We start from the raw sequence: 19107 nt of genomic DNA on the forward strand, positions 1-19107 counted from the left end.
CAGAATAGCATTTTTTGCACAATTTGAAGTTACAAATAGAAAACGGTGTAGGTTAACGCAAGTTTTTGTGTCTGCCTCAGGTGGAGTTTGTCGTTGTTGATTGTGGCCTTTTTCACGATTCCTCTGTTGCCTTAATTTAGCCTCCTGTTGTTTGAGTTGTTGATTTAAGGTGGCCTCCCACTGCTCAAGCTGCTAAACGTTCAAATGGAACCATGCATTCCATCTTTTACGCCTTTATTTCAGTAGGTGTTGATGAGGCTTGTGATGCTGTGGATGCCTGAGTCCTTTTTTGATCCACTTAGGCGAGTGAACCTACTGCGAAAAGCTGTCCAATGGTGCAGATTGTTGAATCTGTAGCAATAGTAAAGAATATCCTCTGGGAAATCAGATTTTGATCTATAACCTTGCACGGGCCAACAGAGTGCACAACAGCATCCTGCAGGGACAGCAATCTTGTCACCTGAACTAACAAACTTACCACATTGATAACATCTAACTAGTTCATCGTTGGCTCTTACAGACACTTCCTTCCTGTATGCACTGTAATGCAGGGTAGTCCGAGGACATTCACAGCACTGATATACAGGGGACAAAGTGGCAATAACATGAACACCTGTAGCGTTTGAACTAATGCAATCATATATAGAACCCTGCATACCAGATACCTGTGTGTCTGAACAGGGGAGGGGGTCCATTCCCTACCCGTGGCTTCCCGCCAGCTGCATTAGTCTAATCCCACCAACCAGCACTGGAGCTTACCGGCTCCACGCACCCACAGGCCAACAGCAACAGAGCTGCTCAGCCAGGACCGGGGTGATATGGGGTTGGAAGTTGTTGGGGTTCGAGCCAGGGTGGCTGCTGCAGACCGGCAGTTTGGCTTTGGCTGGTCAGCATTTCGGCTTTTTATCAATGGGACAGACAATGATATGTCCTCTTGTGTTTCCACTGAGCTCTGAAAGCTTGTTTGGCAAACATACTCACGGTTCTTGCTGGATGCTCATATTCATCCACTGTTTAAAATAAATCTCATTAGAGGCTTCATACAGTCATGGAAATTGAAATTGTTAACAATGTATAAAGCCAATCACTGGTTTCAATGCTTGTCATGTAAAATGATCTGTGGTTACTTTTTTTCCGAATTCAGAGACTCAAGTGATATCAAGTGTTTAAACATGGACTCAAATACTTTTATAGGCTGTACGATTTCATTCATAACAAGAAGTACAAATGTATTTCATTAATGAAGATTTTTGGAATTTAGAATTCGTTTGTTCAGAATTCTTGTGAGTGCTCAATCGTCTCAACAGGTTTTAAAATCAAATGGCGCCACCATCAGGGAGATTTTTTCCTCTGCACCATGTTGGATGAGACTGGATGACTTTGTTTTGGATGACGTCCCATTGAGTCTCAAGTCATCGAATTTAGCAAAGCTCGAGTCGTTATGCCGGTCAACGTTCACACCTCTGCTGTCAATGTGCGTTTATAGCAGCCTTACCACCAGGTGGCAGTCTCATACAGACATTGGGGCACCATGCGTGACTACACCCACATTCATCCACCTGTTCTCTAAAGTTAATAAATAAATAAATGTCCTAAAAATAACTAATATTTGAATACTTAAAATTTAGGCTTTTTCTCCCTTTACATTTTAAAAGTTAACCTTTTGAGTTTTTCCTCCAAAGATTACAACTACATTCTTGAAATCTCTCTTAAATATACATTCCTTCCAATGGACAAAAGCATGCAAGTGTGTGAGCATTCTTGTTCCCACATTTGCAAACACGTGAGGTTAAGCCTTCATGACAGAAGCCTGTGTTGTCGATCTTAAGATGCACATTTTAACACGTCTAATTTGTCAACTGGAAAAAAAGAAAGGGCTGTGTGAAGTTCAATTGATATTTGATGTTCCCTTCCCTTCTTTTGTTTTCCTGATTTTGGATGGGTGGGGTGGGGGGTGCTGTGGCCCTGGGCCTTAAAATGTTTAGGTACAGGCCTGCAGGAATAGTTTTTACAGTGACAACGATAATATGATTAATACACACACACACACACACACACACACACACACACACACAAACACACACACTCATCAGGAGAGAGAGAGCGTGAGTGTGGGAGAGAGAGAGAGTCACAGGCGCACAGATGATTTCCTCCTCCTACGTTTACTGTAGTGCAACGCGTGGAACTACGCAATTTACCGCTCTCTCTCTGTGTGTGTGTGTGTGTTAGATTAAATCTGGTGGAAAAAAGGGGTTTCCACCTTGTCGCCATAGTGAGGTAAAGTACAGACGCTGACACAGAGAGAAAGAAAACCGATTTTTGCAGGTTATTTAGACGGACCCGCGGCTCACGAGCTTCCGTCAGATAGTTTTTTTGGAGAAAATCTATTTTTAAGATTAACTTGACATTTTTTCAACTTAATCACGTCGCTTTTCAATCGCGCCGGAAAGAGGGAACAGCTAGACCGCGGGGATGATGAGAGACTCCGCTCCTCCGGTTGTGGAGCGGCCTGGACTGGAGGATGTGGCCGAGGAGGAGGACGCGTTTCCCGGCGTAGAGAGCTGCAAGATCGCGGTGGATACTGGAAACTCTGAGGTGTGTGGGGACGCTCTCAATCTGCCTTCATGTCAAACTATATGTTCATTATAACACAGTAACATTCATTTATGTTTGGTACAATACCGAAAACAGATCTGGTAAACCTTTGCTCTCCCTTCAGGCGTAGTGTATATGTGAGCGTTGACAGCTAAAATAACAGCTAAAAATTATAATATGCACATTCGTTTAAGAAAAAGTGGAATTTTAAATATCTCTTCCAGATCCCAGGAGGGGAAAGCGTGGATGGGGAAGAGAAGGGGAAGCGGTCAGTGTCCCAACTGGAGGCAGATTATCTCCACCTGACACTCAGGAAGCAGGTTTCCTACAGGTAAACTGCTCCACTATAAAAAGAAGGCATGTGGCACACTGCCGCTTCCCACCTCCCTGCTAACCAGTTAAACCTGAATGCTACTTTGAAGTTCTTGCTTTGTTGCGTCAACGTGTGCTGGTGTCTGCATTGTCCTTCAGCTTCCCCGAGAGTATTCAGGCCGCATTTACACCTGAAGCATGAAAGCAATAATCGTACATTTCGCTGCGGGATCTTTTCCGTCTCCCAGCTGCCACCTAGTGGTAGGAGAGGATACTAACAGCAGCTCCATGTTAGCTGCATTTGTTAAAAAATCCAAACTATATGATATATGCTGAATATAAATGTGAATATTTAAAAACGTTATTCACCATGTCTGCAGTTTTCAGAATTTGTTCTTTTGGCGTCTCCAACTGCAACTTGTGACTTGCTTCCTTAGTTTTCGGCCTTTTCTTTTACAGACTGGCAAAACATTTACACGCTGTCACCTACTGGGCTGGAGTAGCCAGTGTATATTCTACATATTGCAATCCTGGAAGTTTGATTACAGGTTTGACTTGAGTTTACTCCAAGACGTCTTGTTACTTGCAAAGCTATGATTTGGACACGCCTCTTGGACAGAGCTGCTAAAAGCTCATAGATGGGTGTCAAACCTCCCAGCAATTGTGTCCTGAACATGACGATGTACAATTTCCGTAGTGACTAAACGCCGTTGCAACCAGGCTAGAAATCTGTGAGCTGACAAAAAGATGTAGATTTAATCAGCAAACTGACGCTGAGGTCATTGTGAGTGCTAAGAGAGAACAGGCTTTCATTTTAATCAAAACTGAGGGCAGCTGATTTCACTGATGAGTTCCCTCCTCTCCTCATCAGCACGAAGCAGTCAGTGAAATCACATGGTGCAGTCCTGAGTGTGTGTGTGTGTACTTCATTGTGTGAACTGTTGACAGGTCACTCTCAATGGTCAAAACATTCTAGTCCAGACTCGCTTCTTTGAAGGTGTTAGATAGACGTTTCATCAACTTGTCGCGCTGTATTTTTGCCCTGCAGCTCGCACATTACAACCCGCTCCAATGTCAACATCACTCGCATTGCTCTTGTCCCAGATAATGAATATCTGTTGCCTTAGAAACGGTGCGTGTGTGATGCTCTCTAATCTGATTGCATCCCCTGCCCCTGCACAAACAGGTTTCATCCTCAGTTACCAGCTGCCCTCTCAGTCCTTTCTTTGTGTTTTCATGGAGAAAGTGTGTAGTCTTGATCATTTCAGCCGCATGTTTCCTATGATGGACTATGAACAGATGCATTTTAGCCCGGATGAGGTATTGATCCTCATCTTTCGATTCAAACATACATGGTGGGACAGGTGTCACATTTCTGCACTTTAACAAAAACACCTAAAAACATGCAACTACCACCAAGGTGTAGATGTGTAGATGGTACATTGACATACAAAGTAAAGTGTCAAATAATGTAGATTGGTAAGAAATTAACCAGGAAGGAACGAGAAATTGTTGAACTCGCAATATTTAAGTACAGTTATTATTCATAATCAGTTTGTTTTGAAATGTTTACAGTAGAAGTTCATGGCTCCGTCCTTCAGCAGTGGCAAATTCCCATTTTTAACTTAACACAGAATTCCTAGTATTCCTAGTATTGAGACAGGACTTTTTTCATATCCAGGGCATTAAGCATGCGTCACCACTGTCAACGAGGACAAACAAGCTACAAAATCAATACAAATAATAGATTATGGCTGTGCATCATAGTGAAAATCTTCCATGTCTAATATGAAGGTATTGATAGTAAGTCTGCTAAACACTTTGTCATTTCGTTCCTCTGAAACTGTGCTACATCACAACAGATGTCGATCCCAGTGTGTTACGTTACAACACATGTTAATGAATCCGCCTGTCATATTTGTGTGCGGCGTGTGTGTCATCAGGTGTAACGTTTTAGAAAAGGAGGGATTGTTGGCGATCCTACAGCAAAACACAGGCAAGCTTCTTATGTCACCCCCCGCGCCAGAGATAATCTCACTATAACTTGAGTTGAATCTAATCCAGATTGGATTGCGCGCGCATGTGTGTGTGTATGCGTGTGTGTAGTGGGGGTGGCGGGACTGTGAATTCTCCTGACTCACCAGATGAGTTACGTAATGCTCAGCTGTGTCTGTGGTGCTGCAGTATGATGTCTAGGAGTGTGTGTGTGGGCTTTGTTAACATTTAGACGCAAGGTGTTTTTTTGACATTTAGGCTGATTTCTCACAAACCAGTGAAGACATCGGGACAAAAAGAATGAAGCTTTGCAAACCCTAGCCTGATCTCCTAGTAGGTGAGAGACGGCGTGTCTGTTTATCAGCAAGATTACCTGAAAGGTTATGAAGCGATCGTCATTAACCTTAGTCGTCAGGTTGGACGCGATTCAAGGAATAACCTGTTACATTTTTTACCGCCTGATGGTGGCGCTGTAATTACCAACTTTTTCCCTAATGGAAGTAAATGGAAACCAGGAGTAAATGGGTAAAAACCAGCAAATACTGTTCTGGTTGACATTTGTTGTTGGCAGTCGCACAGCAGTGTGTGTGTGGTCAATGTGCCAGTTCTAGATAAGTAGGTTAATCAATAATAGTGAACAGCCCTGTTACCCTACTGTGGACACAAAATGGACACCACTCAAACTGTTTTGTCTCCCTGTGACTATTTTTCTTGGAGCTTTGTAAGAGGTTCAAAATGATTGCGATCTGCGTTTCAGGTCAAATTGATGGAATATTCCAATCAAACGTTTTACCTGGAGACTATGAGTCATGCTGAGGACTGATGAATTTCAAGAATTGATTAGAAATGTTGTCGTTAGAAATGTAGTCTAATACCGAATCAGATTTCCATCCCCGAAAAACATCCAATTTTCTCCATAATCACTTTGGAACAAATTCAGCTCGGGTGTGTTTGGCATCAGCGTGGGTACATTAGGATTTCCACAGATGGCGCGGCTTTATTCAATAGCCAGATGGCCCAGTTCTTCTGTACTGGTGATTCATGTAGCACACTCAGCTTCTTTGTCTCTCGTTTCACACACACGCATTGTAGTGAGCATTTGGTCCGCAAAAGTCTTTGTCAAAGTTACATTATTGTGTAATGCAGCTAAAATCTGCAATTGCTGGCAACACTCATACATAATCTCAGATGGGAATTTTGGGGAATATTCATTTTGTGAATCGTAGTAGAACCGTATCATAGTAAACACTGGACTTTACTTTAATACTGACTACTACTAATTTACTTATTTCATTTCCTTCTATATACACTATATACACTTTATGACAATCAATCTCTGAGTTATTGCCTGGGGACTGCAGATGAATGAGAGACATCTTGTCAAACTCTGACACATTTATTAGTAAGCATTTTCCAAACAAATAAGCCAATAGATATTTATGTTTGTATTGAATGTGATCTATATGATAAACAGAAAGACGTGTCCAAACAATGGCGACACATGCATGAGACAGAATCTGCCCACGTGTTGAGAACGCCCCCCTGTCTCATCTTCCCTCTTGCTCTCATTAATAAAGTTACTGCATCTTAATGCAGGAAACGCAGGTCCTGACATCAGACGTCATCACCCTGACAGCGTATCCAGGTACAGACATCACGGTTCAATACGATGTTTACAATGAGTGATGTTCAAAGGAAATGCTCATTCAATAGATGAAAGTCTGTCTCTGGGCACAGTGACGGCTTTCCTCTTTTGTGTGGCCCCTCCCTCCCTCCCTCCCACTCTGCAAACAGGGTCAAATATGTGACACCAGTATGTGAGCGAACCCAAGAATTTTGCATGTCCGTCGTTCTCAACCATTCTGGATGTGTTGTTGTTTAATGCTGTAGTATTGCATTCCCCCCCTGCGGTTCCTATTGCACACCATGCTGTTTGAGGAAAAGGAATCTCTCTTGACTTATACATATGGTTTATGGGAGTTTTCCCTTTTCCTCCCAGAGAGCTCTGGGCTGGGTGAGGAACCTGCTGTTGTTGTGGGCCTGTAAAGCTATACAAACACATTTGACTTAATCTGATTTGATTTAAGCCATATGATTTGTTGTGTTATTGGGGAAAGCGTGGCTGTGTTCCACACTGAACAAGCTTCAGACACAATTTTCTAAACTGTTGACACTCACTTGATGGTGAAGGCAGTTGCTGGGAGGCTTTTCCTTCCTCTGACAGTGACTTCAGCCCTCTCATGTTTGTTGTACTTCATTTGATCATAATTTGACTGCCCAGATGCAATGGAGACTGCAAGGCTTGGAGTTTACATCTAATTTTCTTAGTCTGTGTCCATGTCAAAGAGCCATAGAGGAGGACAGATTTAACAATGGACACTGAACATTGTGAGCCTCACCCATTGCTGGCAAAAGGTGCTTACGTGTCCCATTGTTGTATTAATTGTAGAGACAAACGTTTTTCTTTGTTTTTTGATATAACTGGCTGCTATGTATCTAATAAACAAACAACTACTGTTTGTCATGGAGAGACAGAGTCATAATTGGAAGACTACACAGCCTTGGCGGGGGTTTGCACTCCTGTGAGCGTTAAACCCAAAGCAGTGAATTATTATTTATGTGTGTAATTGTTCCATAATCCTGATCACAGCTATAAACAGGAGTGTGAACATGCAGCTCCTTATGCGTATCCCATTAATCTTCCCACTGTTATCAGATTTAAATGTCCCTTTAAAGATAAACGCTTACGGTCATTTATGGACATTATTAGGAAATGGTTTGCGTTCCAGTCGGTAATGTTTGAATTTATAATCTTGGCCGTCTGTGAGAGAGAAATAGAAAATAGGTCAGTGTGGGTGTTGGGAAGTTGAAAGGATCTCTCTGAATTGTGTCAGTGCTGTTGAGTGGCGTGCTATTTGTCATGGAAATGCTGAGTGGGTGACAGATGAGAGGGAACAGTGATAACGCAGGAAGAAGAAGAGCAGGTGTGTGTGTGCATATGCATAAATGTGCTAAGATTCATTCGATCTGTTTGAGCAGGACTGCAACAGAAAGCACAAAGCAACCAGAGGCTGCTTTTCATTTCATTCATCACTCCAGCCCCTTTATTTCTACACCCAAAGCTATAACACATTTTAATAAGAAAATAGGACAGTGCACAGCTGAGTCATTATCCCCAAACATTCATCAAATCTTAGTCAGTTCCTCCAGGAGGTTTTGAGTTTCACCCCTGATCGCCTGACATTTTGTCCCAGTCTCACATTTTCTCATATTTCTGCAAAAATCATGCATAAATTCTTGAAAACATCCAATCAGACTGATTGTTACGAGCCAAACGCCCGCCACAAGCCAAATGACTTGCAAATGTGTGGATGTGCCAAATGTGTTTTTCCTTTAAGTAGTAAGAAAACAAATGGCAGTGATTTGATTAAAAAGATTTAAAAAAATTAGAAAAATTACAAAGGCAATCCAATCGTTAAATAATAATAATAAATGACAAAAGAATGAAATGAAATCAAATGCTGAAATAATATAAGTTCAATTTAAATTTGAATGGAGTTAACAATTTCCTCTGGGATAAATAATGTTCTATCTTAACTTATTCATAGCATTACACAAAGGATTCCACGCAAATATACTTTTCAAGTCATGTAAAAGTGATGCTTCTGACTCTCTGAGCCACTGTGATCATCACAATCTTTTATTTGTTTTGTAGTTTAGTTTGCTTTGGTTTTCTTGTGGTCACTGTTTTGTATTATGAGGTAATCTGAGTTCTACAGCGAGATCGTCTGAATTCTCAACGTTTCTCTCAATCTTTTCATCTGCATTAATAGACTTACACATCCTCATAGATGCAAAATGTCGTGTAGATTCCAATATTTTGAAAAGTAGCTGTTGCTCATGTGAAGCAAAATGTGTGTAGAAGTGTCCGGCTTATGGACACTTGCCTCTCATCATCAACTTTTGATTCCCTACCCTGGTGTTCGAGCTAAAAATGGTTGCAGAACTATATTAAAATGGATCCTTGGTGATAGGGGGGAAATAAAGGAAGGTTCCGTGTGTCCTGTCAACATTCCAGTGGGACAAGAGGTGTTATTCTGCACATAATACCTCTTACAGTTTTTTCACCTGCAGGCTTATGGCATCTGTGTGGTAGAGCTCTCCAACCCAGTACTCACCCCTACAGCTCCAGGGTTTCTAATTGCTCATCTGTTTTCCAGGTAGCTGTCATTGTCTCTGCTGGAACCGCAAGGACATTAGAACAATGAAAAAAGACTGCAAAAAGAGACAAAAACTGATTTCTTTAATCTTCTCTGTGCTGGAAGCGTGGTCCCAAAGCAATCAACAAATGTGATGACGGACCCATGCAGCCTGTGTCCAGTATGTGACAGCTTTTCTGTTGTGTCACGCTTTGAAATCCACTCGTTAACTCCAGGAGCGGCTAATAAAGTCTTGAGCTTTCACACTGGCTGTCAAATGAACAGCAGGCTTCGACTCAGACAAGTACAGCAGAAAAAGAATTACCTAACAGAGGCACAGAGAAGCCAAAAGAGAGACAGAAATCCCTCAGAGCCCAGAGTGAGTCAGATCTCTGGATGTTCTCCCAAGTGTTGGGGTGGTTTATCACACATTTTTGCTGATTTAACGGACGATCATTGTTCAACACTGCAGAATGTGAATAAACTGATACAAATGAAGAATGTTGAATAATGTGAGGGAAAATCAGAGCAGATTTGTGGTTGATGGAGTTTAAGCATGTAGTAGTGCCATCTGCTGGACTTTTGCTGTGCTTGTAGTTGTCTGCTTGTACCACAGTTTAAAGTGTGATGGTGGTTATGTTACATATTATTATGTATTATTGTATTTGTAGGAGCAGCAGCAGTAGCAGTGGATGTTGTTGTAATTGTTGAACAATTTAGTGGAGGCCACACAGCACTAGATAGCATCTTCACATTCATAAATCAATTCATTTACATTTTAGAGCCATTTACAGATGTTGTACACATGTTTTATATTCATTCACTCGCTGATTGTTAGGTACAGGGGATGACTTAAGTACTTCAAGTGAGTCCAGTTCTTCCATGCACCTTGTGATCTTCCGTTTAGAAACATTAACTTTCATAAAGTAAAAAGTAGGACCATGTTCTGATGACCTGATGTAATGATTTATAGCAGGGACTTAGATTAGAAAACATACTTGGGTCATTGCACATTTTGACTTCTTCACTGCAAGTAATCTTTGAAATCGCAATGTTATTTTACACTATGATACATTTTATATTTGACAAAAGTGGAGTAAAAGTACACATTTTATTTTGGATATGTAGTCATAGTAATTTCTAGAACATGAACTAAATTTATTGACAAATGTCATGACAACAAAAGTGAGTTCAAAACAGAAAAGAATATAAAAAAGATCTATGATAGACATCTATACAGCAAAGACTTAGACATGAGCCTGTTGATGGACATGAAAGTACAAATTGAATATCTTCGTTTGCAGTCACTTGTAGCTCTTCAGCTCATTTTCTCTCTGTCAGCTCTTTAGCATCACCATGTGGTCATTGTCTATAATTACTACAAGGCCTGACCTCTTCAAGTCAATCAAGTTTTATTACTTTATCAGTTCATCCTGTTTGTTCTGTGTTCAAACCATATTTGACTTCTATCTACAGATGAATATGTTCCTGTCTAACTGAGAAGTAGATGATAACTACACAGAGGAGGTTTGGAATTGGATTGGGATTTGTGACAGCCCTGTCTTGCCAACCTTGAACTTCCTGTCCTGACTTTGGCAGGTGTGGCACACAGTATGAAGAGCCTGAATGCCAGTGCATGTCAGAGATTTAATGAAGGCGGCCTACCTGCTCGGAATGTTTAGAATTTGTTTATCAAAGCTGGTTTATGGGAATGTGATCGTGACACAACCATTTTGACTTGGGACTTCCCCCTCTGGACTTTTGACTTGATTTGTGACATGACTTGGGACTACACCATCTAGACACATGACTTGACTGTGATTTCCACATTGTGACTTATTACTTCTCCACCTTGACTTCCCCATCTTTACTGTGGGCTTGACTTGTGACCTCCCTGTTTTGACTTGTAACATGATTTATGACTTCCCCATCTTGACTTGGAAATGAAGTGCAAAACATGAGACTTACTTATTGTACACACTGACCAGTGTATCAATCGTGCTTGTTGCCACACCCCTGTGCGTATGACTCGGTCGCCCTTAGTTTCCATTTAATTTGTTTCCATTTGTTTACCGTGTGTGTGTGTTGTTCCTTTGTCACACATGGCTGAGCTCAGGCGTATGACTGGTTCAAACTGGTTTCAAATACTGGCTGCACATAAAAAACATCATATAAACAATTTAGAAACATTAGATCTTAGCAGCAAGTCAGAGTTGAAACTGTTGTAATAAGTTAGTGACAGCTTTTCAGTCAGGCATATGTCAGGGCAGCTAACAGCCAGGCCCTCACTGTTGTGATTATCCACTTCCTGGTTTTAGCCGGGCAGTTGGAGGATGTGTGTGTTTGTGTGCAGCAGTGTGCGCCTCAGGTGTGTGTGTGTACTCGTATGTCAGCCTCCGACTTGCGTGGAGTGTCGCTAAACTCTGCAAGGGAGCCCAGAAACGAAGAAAGAAGAAGAAGAAGTAGAAAGAGGGAAAGAAAGAGAGGAAGAAGATAAACTTACTAATGATCAAACATGAGGAAGAGAACACATGCTGACTGAGAGAAGTCTCTGGAACACTGGAGTACTACAACTACTACTATAACATTAGACTGCTTGGACTACGACCACTGTTACTGTGTGGAATCATAGAAGAAGAATGCTGGGAAGGATTATCTCCCCCTCAGGACTCAACACTAATCTCTAGGCACACACACACACACACACACGCCTTGTGTGTCTTGCAGAAAGACCTTTGCCTTGTAGATTACTGACTTTGTAGCCTCTACAGAGTAGCTATTTACAGTCCTGGTAAGTCTATTGTAGTTTCAGTGCAGTCATTATAGTATTGTACTTGCATTGGAGTATATCTACTATACTATACTTTGGAATTGCTAATTGCTAATAATACTTTTAAATTGGTACTTTGAATATAATACTTGAATTAGAGCAGTCGTACTGTTTTAATATAAAGACTAATGCTTATATTGTAATACTTCAAGTGATAACCTGAAAGTCATAGATTCACTTTTCCAGCTCGGTGGATTTTTTGAAAATAATCAGTACCTGAAGTCAGGAGGATTTGGACCTTTACCCCAGGATGGCATCTCTCTAAGCACCAAGATCTTCTTAGAGAATATCTGGAATACCTAAAGGAACAGTTGGAGTCTTCCTTTGGAAGTGTAAGGACCACAGAAGGAATCTCGAGGATTCTTTCTTGGAATATCTGCTATTGTCTAAGGAGTCTTTATAACCACCATAACTGTGTCCTGTCAAAATGTGACAGGCCATGAAACCACAAGAACCTATCAAATCAACTTCTGCCAGGTCTGCCATGGATCCCGATCCAAGAACAGACCCTGGTGTGAAACATGGATATGGGCTGGAATCCCTGGACTTGTACGCCTGTGGGAATGGCCCTGAAGACAGAAGATACGCAGATCCAGGACTAGTAGAATGGCTGACAAATGTAGAAGCAGAAGGAGAAGAAGACAGAGACTTTAGTTCTGCGTCTTCCTCGTCCATCTCCTCTCTGCCCTCCTCCTCCATCCTCCATCCTCCTATGTCGTCCCTTTCTGTCTGTCTTGAAGATGAGAAGGAGACGGTGACCGGCTGTGCCCGGAATTTTACAGGACTCAAAATCTTCTCTCGGAGGTAAGAACATTAACGTCTGAATGAACTAGATGGTGGCTCCCTAAGATGCTAGTCTGATAGTTGTCATGGTAGGGCGTACTACCTCATCTTTACCAGCAGGTGGTACCAGTGGCTGAGAATGAGAGCCTCACAGGTTCCCAGAGTCTGTTGTGCCCATTTTGACAGGATGTGTACCTAAACACAGTAAAGTAAAATTCAGGCTGCAGAAATAACATCCACAGTACCGGTCCAGCAGACAGCAGATATCTGTCGGCTCATGTCTCGTGTCTTGTGTCTTGTGTCATGCCTCCAAACTGCTCATGTAAATGTTTATGTACCTTTGCACAAGGCTGTGCGGTTGGTGAAAGGGGCGTGCTATCTGCTTGAGGTGTTTGCACATGAGTTTCAGACGCACATTTTTAGATGACTTTACACTTTTGCTCTGGGAAAGTTCCAATCTATGGGGCTGTGCCAGTGTGGTCTGATCCAAATGAATGAGGAAGTTCACACTGGAAGAATGCTTGTAGATTTTCCCAAAAGGCCAAACTTGGACTAGCTCTTTGAGGCCATGTAATTTTTAGGCTTAGCTGCAGCTTATCACAAAAACAAACCAACTCCATATTTAGTCATGACACAAGATCCTGTTTGAATTGGTCAACTCATCCTGTGTTGAAATGCACTCACACACTGATGTCATATACCTTTTAAAAGGACAGTCAGGTCTGCAAATATTTCTATAGATCCTCACACATTAAAAGTCTTTTCTAAACTCTCATCTGAGAGACTTTCTTCTGTTCTTCACTCAACATGTTCTGCACTTGTTATTTCGTTTGAAGTTTTTTCACAATTACACAGGAATGGTATGAAATGGCTGTTGGTGGACATGTCTGATGTGGCAACCCATTTTGGATTGTGGATTCTGCCACACTTGTTACCTTTAGAATGAGTCTGAACTGTTTGCTTCACAGTTTGTGTGCTGTTGGTAAATAATCAGGGCCGTGGTATTTTCCTGCAGTTCCACTGAGTCAGAGTGCGATTGTGTTTGTGTCTGTGTATGTATATAACCTTGCCAGTGGGTCACTAGACATGATGTGGAAAGGGGACACAATTCCCACGGCAACTGGGCCTGCAGTTGTCATGCCAACAGAAGCAACGATGACAGCAGTGCCTCTGGCTGGACCAGGCGCTCCAACAAACCCAGCTGTCAGGGTGGGTGAGTGGGAAGGGAGCGATCCTGTCATGCTGGTTAGTCACACAGGGGATAATGTGAACCTTGACATGTTCCACTGTCCTCACGCCCCCACAGCTACTCATGAGTCCAGAGAGGAGATGGTCATTTTAAGTTTGCGTCATAATCAGCTTTTGCCAATAATTTAATTGTAATAATTGAATTACCTCTCATTAACCCCAGTATGAATGCAGTTGATACAGGTGGGCAGGTGTTTTTGATGGACTAGCTCCTAATTGGATTTAGAGCTAGAAGAGAATGTTGCATATGGTTAACTCGAAAGACTGCATTGGGCTGAAAGACTCTGGTTGAAAAGCTGAAAGAAAGGGCCGCCGAAGAAGCACTAACTGTAGGAAGAAGAGTTGAAATTATAAGTATTAATGTTAGAAAAACAGATTTTGAGACCATAAAGTTCAAGCCAGCTCTACAGACCATTTTCACGTTCTTATGAAGATTCAAGCTGAAAACGTGTGGAATGAGATAGATTCCAAAAACAATTGTGAGAAATTGTGAGTTTTAAGTTTCAATTTCCTGAAATTAATTAAAAATGGGCGAAATCTAGATACTTTTGAAACAGCTGAAGGTCTTGTGCATGTTTCAAAGGTGGAGTGACATTTCTAAGTAAAGGTTTACAGGAGTGGGAAGCGTGGAAAAAATGTAAATGTTTCTCCATTAAATTCTTTGGTAAAGAGTTGAATATTTTGAAATGTAAGGAAAAAATGTGCTTGAAGTCAAACACATCCAAAGTAAGCAGATCATGTTGAAGTTTGTTCACAGTTCATAGCTGGAAGTAGTTGAGTGCCGAAAAAACAGGTGGAAGGGATTGAATAATAATAACAATAATAATATTGATCAAGTGTGAAAACAACATCAATTTCTTCTTCTTTAATTTCTTTCAAGGAAACTATGAAGGAAATTTCAAAACATAAATTAGTTAAGTTAGAAATGTAATTATTAATACTAAGCATCATTGTCAACCCTTCATTCGCAAACCAACTGTGTATAATTACATAATATAATAAACGTCAGCGCTCCCTTAGTGTTAATGCACTGTGTTAATATTACACTCTGTCTTTGTAGGGCCTTTCCTGTTTCCTGTTTCTTTGCATGCGTTTTATGCTTCTGAAACAAAATATGGCTTCGTGCGTGCGTGCGTGCGTGTGTGACAGTTTTGCACCAGCATTTCAAGGAAGTACACTAACAGTTATTTTAGTCCCCTGTCTCTGTCTCACGCCTTCCATTGGCCACACCCACTCTGTCTTTCTCCCAGCAGCTGTGTCTTTCACTCTCTCTCTCTCTCTCTCTCTCTCTCTCTCTCTCTCTCTCTCTCTATCTCAGTGTTCCCATTAGCAGTCATTGTACACCATGGTTTAGTATCAGCCTGGCAGATAGATGAGGAAACATCAGTGTAAGCATGGATGAATAGTTTTCTCCTCCATTTTCAGGTTGGTCATAATTTATTCTTTGCACTTTGTTTTTAAAATATCCATCAGAATAAAGCATATCAGGCCAGTTTGAGAGGCTAAAACAAATGTTGACTTTAGTAAGGATTAATGTCACGTTACAAATGCTCAGGACCATATGCTGCAGATGAGACTAAGTTAAAAGCTGTTGTTCCCAGTCTGGTGCAGTGCTGTGATCTTCCAAGTTTCCTATCACCTCAACTCACTTAGGAACTTTTTCAGGGGGAGTCAATGGGCAATAAGCTATCAATCCAAAATGGGTATATAATCATTTTTGCAACATGTTCACCATAGTTCTGATGGGAAGAGGGCTATGCCAAAAAAATAACTTCATGAAGTTTAATGTTCGCTTTTAGGGTGTTGCTTGATGATTGCTTGTGGACCTGGACAAAAATATTGGAACCCGTAATGTAATATTTAGTCGCACAGCCTTTGGAGACAATAACTGTAGGCATAACCCTTTCTGTAGCGCTGAGTGACACCTCCAGGTCTTGAGTTTGGTGGCTGTGGTGTTTTCTCATCCATGAGGGATGTTTGGGGTCTCTATCTTGCTCAAGGACCTACTGTCAAGTTCATGTGAGACAGAAGACATAGAGTTTGTGTGATTCACTAAAAAGATGCTAAAAAGAATCTGATTGCTATTCTCCCTTTAGGACTTCTAGGTTGGTAGAAATAAGATAAGATAAAAGTTTATTGTCCCGAGGAGTTTGGCTACATGCAGTTTGCCAAACTGCATATGTTTTTGAGTTTCTCTTGAATGGTGGGACTTGATCTTTGCTACCTTGATCTTCAAGATTCTTCCAAAAATTGTCATTCTTTCTTTATCCACCATTTCAACACTGTCGCGGACCAACTTCCTTCCTGGCCACAGTCCAATGGACCATAACTGTATTGGAAATATTGTCCACTGTGACTGTAGCACCATCAAACTCTTTGACTGAACACGATTGGTTGTCACCTTGTTTCTAACCTCCAGAGTCACAGAGTCGGGCAGTGACTCTGGCAACACCTGCCATAATAATTAAAGGACCATAGTCAGCTTGAAATATCACTACAAAACCATGATCCTTTTTGGATATCAACACTGGACATTATGCCTACGCAGTTCAGTTATATTTTCCTTTTATTTTGATCCACTGTAATCCACAGGGTTCAATATCTTGTAATGTATACATGCAGCAGCTAAGTTAAACATCTAACCAAGCCCCTACCTCCATTCCAAATTCAATTTGAATCCCTGTTGTGATCTTGACATGACCCAAACTGTCAAGGGCTTTCCATTAGTTTTAGGTTATTGTGTAAATTCTATTCTATTGAAGCATTTTTAATTTCTCGTACATTCTAGTACTGTCCTCTATTGTTAAGCAGGTGAAAGTACCTAAAAGGCAAAGGTGCAGGCGATGATTTTGAACAAGATTATTTAGGTGTCTGAGAATAGAATTATAATAATTGTGCTGACACAATAGCCACTGTTGGAACTAGAAACATCACACCATTTACACTCACAACAAGAGAGAGAGAGAGAGAGACAAACAGACAGACAAAGAGAATGGAGGGAGGGAGGGTAGGCTGGTGACAAAGAAGATAATCGCACTATACAAGTACTACAAGTACATTGCTGACTGAATTGAAACCACATTGTTTCTGTACAGTTGTCAGTGTGTCAGTGAGTCATAAAGTATACAAAGACGAATTGCGAGAAGTATAAATGTATCTATTTCCTATAAGATTTTTTACGTGAGGTAGACCTTTTCATAACGTTCATAACCATAACGTTTCATGCAATAAATGTTGCTCAAAGTGCTTTCATATTTAAGACAGAGTATAGATTATAAACCAAACATCCATACATGTATATATAGCTTTTGGTTGTTTCTTAAATTTGTACACTGAGCTCACCTCCCCCCTCCTCCTCTCTTGTTAATTTGAGGAAGGTTATTTCCGTCTTTAAGGGCATAGGAGTTGTCAAAATCTACATTATTTTCTCTTGGAAAACTAAATACAGCAGCTCCTGGTCCCTGCTCGACCAACACAGGAACAGATCCTAAATTCCGAACCCCCAACTGTAAATTCAAACAGATCACAGACCCTTCCAGGCATATACACATACAAAAGGCCAATTAGTTCAGACCCAAGGCATATTAATGCACACCAGGTCATTTTATTGAGAACGTCCATGACATATTGTGATACAGATTTTGCTCACTCTTGATAGTATAAACTGTCTTGAAGGAGGACATTTAGTTCCTTTTTAAGAGATTATGGTGCCATAGCATGTAGTAATCAGCTCCCTGTGTCAGGCAGGACCAAGGTTTTATTCAGGAGCGTCACCCGATTGCCTAATAGAGGTGTAATAAGATGCCCTTGTAATGTTAGTCATGTTAATGTTCCTATAGATATTGCTGTTGTTGGTGTCCCACCAGTATGCTAAACTGCGTTGCTGGAGGGCACTCTGTACGTGTGTATTTGCATCGCTGCTCTACTATTCTTCATGTAAATATTTAACCCAACAGCACAGAGCTCTGGATAGCCTCACAGTCGAACACTGTGTCACATGCAAACAAAGGAAGCCTCTTTATTCTTTCCACGAACTGCAATGGGACTGAGGTGGTTTTACCCTCATTCCTCATCCATCTTTTGTACCTATGTCCTTTGAATTTGATATCATTTTCTCTCTAGCATCACAGCAGCCTGATGAGTACTACAGATGTAGTAAGCTTACAGAGATAGTGCTGTGTAATGTACACGGCTTCCATTAATAAGTCTAACCTAGTAGCCAAAGTTTGTACACATTTGCATTCGCTTCTTATGCAAAAAAGAAACATCGGTCAACCTAACTATGGCACTGTGACAACAACAACAACAACAATTCCTTAAGATCAGCTGCATTTCTCAGTTTAGAACTGGTAGATTTTCTGGCATTTTGAATTTAGTCTGAAGGTGGACATTTGTTATTGCACAATAAAAAAAAAGCCTTGCAAAAATTCATGTGAACGTGAATCCTACAAAGTTGGTTGTGGGTGCGTCTTGTTTGAACACATAGTTTTCATTGTTGACAAAATTCACAGACCAATTGCTCCTAAGTCTCAGAAGAATCAGAGAAGTAATGTAAATATATATGTTTTATTTCTCAATTCAGCGACAATATGTCCATTAAGCTGCGTTAACATGCCAACAATGGGTAATCTTTTATTACCAGGCCCCTACTCTCCCGCGTCTCATCTTTCCCCTGTTATGGTCATAGGAGATTATGATTGCAGAAGGCAGCAGTTACATAATAGCCAGACACACACACACACACACACACACACACACACACACACACACACACACACACACACTCACTCACTCACACGTATTCATGCAGATGCGGTAAACAGTCATAACAGAAGGGTTAAGAAGCAAAGAAGTGCAAGTCACTCTGCTTTCATGAGAAAATTTGACATGAACAGGGCTGCACCTCATTCTTTTTCGTCTGGCTTTTAAAATGTAAACCAGAGAGAGAGGTAAAAATCAAACACAGCGACAGGTAAATGCGTCTATGACTAAGAGAATCCCTCTCTCTCTCTCTCGCTCTCTCTGACATGTCAGTTTCCCTCTAAATCAAGCCTGTCCTCATAAAGTTAGTGCCATTTGTTGCAACCACAGGCCTTTCAACACGCTGTCGACCAGGGCGCAACCTCTGCCGACACGGATCCAGAA

General features: G+C 41.2%; 1 protein-coding gene across 6 annotated transcripts in view; it reads left to right on the forward strand.

The window, feature by feature from the left end:
• Window positions 1-2219: 2219 nt before the first annotated feature.
• Window positions 2220-19107, forward strand: part of dgkza (diacylglycerol kinase, zeta a) — a 61133-nt gene continuing 44245 nt past the window's right edge. Inside the window, exons 1-2 of one of the 6 annotated variants that reach the window (XM_076143678.1) lie at window positions 2220-2595; window positions 2820-2926. In XM_076143678.1, coding sequence (XP_075999793.1) covers window positions 2473-2595; window positions 2820-2926 — 230 coding nt within the window. In that variant the 5' untranslated portion in view covers window positions 2220-2472. Of the gene's footprint in view, window positions 2596-2819; window positions 2927-11423; window positions 12736-15224; window positions 15388-19107 lie in introns of those variants that run through there. The other 5 variants (XM_076143677.1, XM_076143676.1, XM_076143675.1 and 2 more) reach the window with 5 other exon arrangements.

Source organism: Genypterus blacodes, unplaced genomic scaffold, assembly GCF_046128005.1.
Source record: "Genypterus blacodes isolate CSIRO-AG114 ecotype Tasmania unplaced genomic scaffold, CSIRO-AGI_Gbla_v1 ptg000027l_1, whole genome shotgun sequence".
Lineage (NCBI taxonomy): Eukaryota > Metazoa > Chordata > Actinopteri > Ophidiiformes > Ophidiidae > Genypterus > Genypterus blacodes.